The 7,879-nt window shown below is 44.6% G+C and overlaps 1 protein-coding gene across 1 annotated transcript; it reads left to right on the top strand.

The window, feature by feature from the left end:
* The first annotated feature begins 4,160 nt into the window (after positions 1-4,160).
* fbxl3l (F-box and leucine-rich repeat protein 3, like) lies at positions 4,161-6,570 on the top strand. The gene is made up of 4 exons (XM_071916983.2): positions 4,161-4,538; positions 4,878-5,000; positions 5,400-5,571; positions 5,755-6,570. Exons 1-4 carry the CDS (start codon positions 4,161-4,163, stop codon positions 6,396-6,398), a joined length of 1,317 nt encoding a protein of 438 aa, XP_071773084.1. The 3' UTR covers positions 6,399-6,570.
* The last annotated feature ends 1,309 nt before the right edge of the window (positions 6,571-7,879 follow it).

A 7,879-nucleotide genomic window follows, 5' to 3' on the forward strand; every position in this document is an offset into this window, starting at 1 on the left:
TGACTGCCTGATGCACATAGCAAATTCGGTGCGTCATGACACGGCCAAGGGGGCGGAGCTGCGCGAGAGGCTACGATCCGTTCTAATAACGGCCTCGTTTCCTCGTCTCCTTGCCTTCTCTCTTTCTCTATTCACCTGCCTATTTGTTATCCTAAAGTTGTCCTACGCGGTGAAATACACCACCGGTTTGATTTTGACAGAACTGGAAGGGATGAGGCACCCTCGTACTGTCATTCAGCGTTGAAAACATTTGATTGGCCTTATGGGGGCCCTATAATTAAATATGTTTTTGTTTTGTTTTGTTTTGTTTTGTTTTTAAATTCAAACGTGATATCTCTGTCATCACCGGTCCAATTTTGACGAACCCTAGAGCGATTATGCATCTTGGCGCTGGGTTCTGGCGTTTAAAAGTTATAGTGATTGGCTTGATGGGGGCGCTATAGCCTAATTAAAGGGCAAAATGTGTGGAAGGCCATAACTGCTACACAATTTTAATGGAACTTGGAGGGTGATGTATCTTGTTACTGATTGGCCCAAGAGATGCCTGCATCATTTGTGGGGGATTAAGTGTTTCACTTGTTTCCTGTACAAAACTGTACAAGAAATTGATGAATTGCTCAGTATTTGATATTTTAATGCTGTATATGCGGCAGTTGCTGATTTCTAGATGAGATTGGTTGCCATAGGAAGGAAGACAGTCAGAAATTTGCCAGATCATCTCATAATGATAGGACCGATGTAGCTCTTAGACCAAATCACAAATTGGTGAAACCAGAAACTGGCCCAACCCTAAATCAGATACCTTCTAAAAACACTGTGGGAACCAAAATTGCCAGACAAGAGATCTTGTTGAGCCAGTTTTGTGGCCATTCGAAGGCACTGCTGCATGACTAGCTGATCTTTGTGGGGTGAATTGGCCCACTTTCAGGACAAGCTGAGCAACCAGTGTGTTGTGATGCAACTTTGAAAAAGTACCAACAACTAGCCTACAGTTGTCATTTTGGATAGATTACTACAGTGGGACAAAAATCCAACAGAATTCAGACTGTAGCACACTGTTTGATCTGCAGGTTGCAGGAAATGACAGCACACTACATATGAAACACCCACAGAAGGAAGAAGGAAGCTCCATGTTTTTAACAAAATGTCTTCTTGCAAAGAATGTTTAATGTATTAATGTAGTTGCTAAAATCAATTGAGCATAGAGTTATTAGATTATTTCTTTCCATTGAAAATACAGTATGTAGCATGAGGGAAGGCTGTAAACAACAGCTGTCCCATCCATGTGATAAAACTGCCCCAAACTGACAACACCACCCCTCATATAGCTGAGGTCTTGTCAGGCTTGACAACTGTGGACAAGACAGCACTCCAGTTCAAAATATAAACTTTACTGGAGACAAAGTTGTGATGTGGGGAAAAGAGGTAAGGCTCAATTAGAATAAAATTAATACAAAATAAGAATTTGTTAGGACAGGATTAATGGCAAATTTATATGGTGGAAACTTACTTGCCACAGAAAAAGCTAAGAGGGTCAGCTGACCACAGGAGGGACAGTAAGTTACACAAAGAGATGGGCACACAAGTATGCAAACCAGAAAGCACACACTAAACAACAGTGCCAGTTCAGCCAAATCAGTGAAAGTACGTGTGTCCAAACCATGATCACAAAGTAGTTTTTACCACAGCATGCAGTGAGAGGACTCCCCTCCTGCGTCACAGGATCCTGCTCTAAAAATCTAAGTTACAACATGACAATAAGTAGCTGTAAGATCTGTGGGAAGACCATTTGTGTTATGATTTGCATATGGAAACAACATTAGCCCATGGAAGTATTATGCCTCCTCCTCAGGGAACACTAGGGTTTGGGATACAACAGACACAGAGACATCTGTCACTGGAGTCACCCAACCGGAGGAAAGTAAGTTGAAAACTAAACAATCGGCTAAAGCCAATAGCAGCAGCACAAACCAATATTACAATCAATCTCAGTGTTGGTTGTTAGTCCACATACCTCCAAACTGCAGTGGTGCAGCCACCTGGGAGATTAGGAGTGCTCTGTTGCCAACTGGATGTTGTGCGAATAGGGCTTTTATAGGGGAAGTGGTTGCCAACAGGAAGATCCACTTTAACCTGGAGCTGATTGGACACTCAGTCTCCAGCAGACATTATTACACTGTCACAACACAAGTGTATTAACCCAGTTTGACTTGCCAAACTGTTTTGGTGTATTGGAACTTGTCAAGGCACACAACCAGATTTTTTGTTGAGCATCAACTTTGCTTTTTCAATTTTTCAGGTGATCAGTGTTCTAGAAATCAGTTGAGAACTTTGATTTTCATGTTGATCTTTTAAAACTGCGTGTGATGGTCCAATGAATGGCTGAATCTGTTAAAAATATTGGTTTAAACCATCCCAAATAAATGCAAAACATTGCACTGAAAAGTGCTTTCTATACTGATTGTTAAAAGTTGACTGGCATATTATCTGTTGCTGGACAGCACCTTTGGTTGTAAAGGGGGATTACTGCTCAGTTGAATAATCTGCATACATTATCTCTAAATCAACAGCTTGAACAACTCGCTCCCAAAACTGGGAACCACAGAATCGAATAGTGATGCCATATAGATATTTCCAACACTGGAGCATTTACACTGATAGACATTTTATATTGTCCAAATGAAGTTTACAGGTTTATCATGGTGTTGCTAGTGGCTCTGACACTAAAAATGTAGCCTACCCTCATCCTCAGAAAATCACCTGGGAGGTTGTCAGTCACCTTTTTCAATTTTCCATTCTCTGCTCTGTAAATCAGTACAAAATCATAGACCAGGGGTCAAGACTAGGACTGACATTATCTGAACATTGAAATTCAGTGGTAAGTGCCAATTGATTTAAAGAAATCTTTCTCTGTGCATCCAGTATTACTCTGTGAAAAAGTATCAACCATTAGAGGATAAATTAATTTCCTTTTTTTTTTTTTTTACAGGGCTTTGTCTACACTGATGTTGTAAGCCTACTGTATCCAGGAAAATGCTTACATTTCTATTTTGATCTCAGAACAAAATTACTGTAATATTCCTATAATGTGTTGGTATTCAATGGGGAGTTTAAAGTGACCTTATTGTATTTTATGGTATTTATCTTATTTCCAAAGGTATTCCTATAATATCCCTATAGGGACTTATTGCTGTGATGTTTATATAGTGTCCTTCTGTAATGTGATTAGTATAGATCCTTTTGAAAATATGAAATTCCTCTAGACCTGAAAAGTAGCTTGCAAAGCTATGTTTACATTTTACCGGGAATTAAGATGCATGCCTTATCGACTGGTGCATGGCCACACACACACACACACACAAACACACGCACACGTGCGCGCACAGTTTGACACACTGACCTAGTTTCTCAGTGCATGCTCTTGGGGAAGAGTGGGGCGTGAAACGACAAAATAACAACACACTGGTGCAGGTGAGCCTCCGTAAAGGCATTGCTTGTCTTTTAAAGAAAATCTCAACATGCCGCTGTGAAAATAGACCCATCTCTCACTTTAAATGGCTCATTACTGCGCGCATGCTGGCGAGCCTATCCATGTTTTCCTTCACTCACGTGTACGGCTGTGAGGCGGTGCGCGTCAAACTGGAGCTAAAGCCGAGAGGAGAGCTTATTATTATGGGAGTTGCTCCTGCTGCCCTATATCAGCGACAGACAGCGTTTCGCCAGTCATCTGCAGCGATGGCTCGACCTGCGCGGTGTTTCCTCCGCCGGCGGTGTGCAAACTGAAGGGGAATTAATGCTGCTTTCAAACCATTCAAGTAAGCAAGTGTTTCATGGACGTTTTTATCTGTATGAAAGATGACACGATATGTTTTTCACTTGTTAATTCACTGTAATGTGAAGATCATCTGAGAATGGACAATAGGCAGGTTAATGGTGGAGTGGTGTTGTGTTGTGACCGGTTGTGCAGGTATGCTCACACGGCCTCCAGATTCCTGTTTATGCTTTTCTTTACCCAGCTCCACAGGTGATGTGACAGAGGCTATTGCAAACTAAAGAATGGATAATGTAGCTGAAGTACTGGCTGTGCACAAAATCTTTTTGCTGTTACATCAACATTTTGAGTGTTTGCTGAGCAACTCGGTGTGCTGCTTTGTTTCAGAATGAAACGAGGAAGGATAAGCATCAAATCGAAGTGCCAGACCTTCTCCAGCCATGAGGAGCGGGCCAAGAGACGCAAGAGCGGGGCTTCCGGTTTCACCTCGATTCCCGGCCACCCAGGCAGGTCGCTGGAGGACTGGGGCAACCTGCCGCACCACGTGGTCCTGCAGATCTTCCAGCACCTGTCCCTGGTGGACCGGGCCAGGGCCTCGTCTGTGTGCCGGCGCTGGAACGACGTCTTTCACATCCCTGACCTGTGGCGGAGGTTCGAGTTTGAGCTCAACCAGCCGGCCACGTCTTACTTGCGCTCCACTCACCCTGACCTCATCCAGCAGATCATCAAGAAGCACGCCCAGCACCTGCAGTACGTCAGCTTCAAGGTAAAAGGATGCCAGCCTTCCCCCCCCCCTCGCTCTCTCTCTCTCTCTCTCTCTCTCACCCCTCTCTGCTCTCCTCTCACCTCCCTTGACCGACCCGTCCCGAGCCTCTAAGGTGCAAAGCCCGCCCACAGTAGAGCTGTCGTTAAAACAATGTGTGACCTCCTTAATTCAGACCATCTGCTGCAGAAGTGATCATGACACGTCAGTTATCTCGGCATTAGCGGGTTTAACACATTGAGGCTGTGAGTGTCTCTGTGATGATTCTTACACCTCCTTCTTTCCATTCCTTTTTTTTTTCTTCTCTCGCACAAAAATGGTAAACCATTGCTGGTAAATCAGGTGGACAGCTGCACAGAGTCTGCAGAGGCGGCTTGTGACATTCTCTCCCAGCTGGTGAACTGCACCATTAAGACCTTGGGGCTGATCTCAACAGCACGGCCCAGCTTCATGGACGTGTCTCAGGTAAGAGGGAATTACAGACAGCCTGTGCTCCATACGCACATCTGAACGCTTTCATCCTGTTCGTGATATGCATGAAAGGGTCGGATTAGTCACATGTATGTCATTTGAACGTCATCCTGGAGATTGTAATTACATATAGCTCCAGCACCAGGCTCATGCCCTCTCTCTCCTCCATTCCCCATAGCGGGCTGTCATACCATGTTTTCAGTTTAGAAAAAGCATGCCTGATTTTGCACTTTGCAAGTATACGATCTGTTCTGATAAAAATAAAAACAATAAGACACATGATCTGCTCTGGTAACATTAGAATGCTTCTAATTGCGGTGAAACAACAGTGTTTCCCATATGCATAAGATAAGGATTCCAGGTTTAGTCATTGTGTGTCTTTCCCCCCCTCAGTCCCACTTTGCGTCGGCACTGACAGTGGTGTTCGTCAACTCCAAGTCCCTGTCCTCCATCAAGATCAACGACACGCCAGTGGACGACCCGTCCCTGAAGGTGCTGGTGGCCAACAACAGCGACACCCTGAAGCTGCTGAAGATGAGCAGCTGTCCCCACGTCTCCCCAGCAGGTCACTGCACTTTCATGGCTACTGTACAGTTCATACACATGAAATAGGTTTTCAACACTGCACAGAATATCGACAGTGAGCTAATTGTTGATTATTTACGTATGTTTTTAAAGAGGACCTGTTCACGTGTGGTTTGCTTTAAAAGGGAGGAGCATTCTTCTGATGTGTCCCTCCTCTCCTCAGGTATCCTGTGTGTGGCAGACCAGTGCCACGGACTCAGGGAGCTGGCGTTGAACTACCATCTGCTGAGTGATGAGCTCCTGCTTGCCCTCTCCTCTGAAAAGCACGTCCACCTGGAGCACCTGCGCATAGACGTGGTGAGCGAGAACCCCGGCCAGACGCACTTCCACTCCATCAAGAGGAGCAGCTGGGAGGCCTTGGTCCGGCATTCGCCCAAGGTCAACATCGTCATGTACTTCTTCCTCTACGAGGAGGAGTTCGAGCCCTTCTTCCGCGAGGAGACCCCCGTCACCCACCTGTACTTCGGCCGGGCGGTCAGCAAAGAGATGCTGGGCCGCATCGGGCTGAACTGTCCCCGGCTGGTGGAGCTGGTGGTGTGCGCCAACGGCCTGGAGCCGCTGGACGAGGAGCTGATCCGCATAGCCGAACGCTGCAAGAGCTTGACGGCCATCGGGCTCGGCGAGTGCGAAGTGACCTGTAGCGGCTTTGTGGAGTTTGTGAAGATGTGCGGGGGTCGGCTGACTCAGCTGTCAATCATGGAAGAGGTGTTGATCCCGGACAGCAGCTACAACATGGAGCAGATCCACAGCGAGGTGTCCAAGCACCTGGGCCGCATGTGGTTCCCTGATATGATGCCCACCTGGTAGACTGACATGGAGTGAGAGCGGAGGGAGAGCTGAAGGCTGTCGGGGATGAACCTGCTTTCTATGGACAATTATGAGAATTCCAAGAGAGAAACTGTGACAGTGTGTGTCCACAAGTCCACATTTTACAGACTTCTGTTTAACTGGCTTAAACGCTTCTTTTTGGACAATAAATAGGGGAAAGACAGATTCTATATTATTAACATTTTTGACCAACATGTTAGAAGGGGGGGTCATTTCCAAAGCTGTGTCATTTGTCGTATTTCTCCCTGCTGTGAATTTGTCACTGCAGCTTCTTATTTAAAGGATCCATGTAGCTGCTTTTCATCGGTCAATCTGCTGTTTGCTCCTTTCAAAGAATGTGTAGGTCATACTACTCACTTATCCTAAATAACTTCTCCCACAGTGAATCCAGCTTTTTTCAGGAAAATGCCCCCCTTGGATACTCTTACACCTGATATCTATCATCAATCTGTGATGTTCAGTGCATTCCAGGAGTTATTTTGTGGTTAAGTGTTGCAGTTTACCTTTTTGTTGTACCCACTTTCCCCCAATCTGCCTCGTCTACTTCTACTTCAGTTAGTGATTTTTTTTCCTACGTTTCCCAGAATGCATTTCGACAACCCCCAGAGAACTCGCCTGGACTTGTTTCAACCACTAACCCTAACCTACTTTAAGTGGAAAGAGCAATAACAATAACGATAAACACTCAAAACACAACATGTCTTGTGGCTGCAATGCATTCTGGTCTATTGAGGCTATTGTTGGTGGAGAAATTGATCTCTCTGCCTCTTCTACAGTGGATTTCTCCCTGTTTGATTGTTGAACGACGGTGCAAAATGGTGAGTCTAGAAAGAAGTCTGACACCAAAACCTGACGTTTAGCGTTGATGTTTTAGACAGTGGAAAATTTGTCTCCTATTTAACTCCATTGTAGCTGCACTGGAAATATCTCCACTTGACGTCATGTTGTCAACAAAATGGGCCCAGGAATGCAAGATACATCACCATAACTGTTTTTGACAGTGTTAAAGTGTTTAGGGTGGATTTTTAAAGTTATGCTGCTGCAGGTTGTCATCAGGCACCAGTTGTGATTTAATTAAACATTTCAATATTTAGAGAAGTTCTGGTCCAGATTCATGCTCAAGCCTTTTTTTCTTTTTTACTTTTGTCACACGTGTTCACCTTGGGGCACTTGGGTATTGCTGGCACAAATTGCAAAAATAGTCAACATAACGGTTTCCAAACACTAAAGGTCTTTCTGTTACTCTATTTAAAATGGGGGCCTTACTGTTAAATATCTGATATTTAGGTTTGCTACTATTCTTTTATCACATGGAACAGTTGGGTTTTGTGCAAAAGAGTTACGGTATATTTTAAGTAGGCCCAGAGTATCCAATGCCACATTGTGCCACATGATACATTGAAAATGATTGTAAAGGTTTGCCTTGTATTTGTTAATTTGTCAAAAATGAAACCAGCCAT

This window comes from Centroberyx gerrardi, chromosome 16 (assembly GCF_048128805.1).
Source record: "Centroberyx gerrardi isolate f3 chromosome 16, fCenGer3.hap1.cur.20231027, whole genome shotgun sequence".
Classification (NCBI taxonomy): Eukaryota; Metazoa; Chordata; class Actinopteri; order Beryciformes; family Berycidae; genus Centroberyx; species Centroberyx gerrardi.

Excerpts from the sequence above, each read along its gene's own strand:
- fbxl3l (XM_071916983.2), top strand. The coding sequence starts at position 4,161 with ATGAAACGAGGAAGGATAAGCATCAAATCGAAGTGCCAGACCTTCTCC. Across the intron at positions 4,539-4,877 it reads TGCAGTACGTCAGCTTCAAG|GTGGACAGCTGCACAGAGTC; the intron begins GTAAAAGGATGC and ends CTGGTAAATCAG. Across the intron at positions 5,572-5,754 it reads TCCCCACGTCTCCCCAGCAG|GTATCCTGTGTGTGGCAGAC; the intron begins GTCACTGCACTT and ends TCCTCTCCTCAG.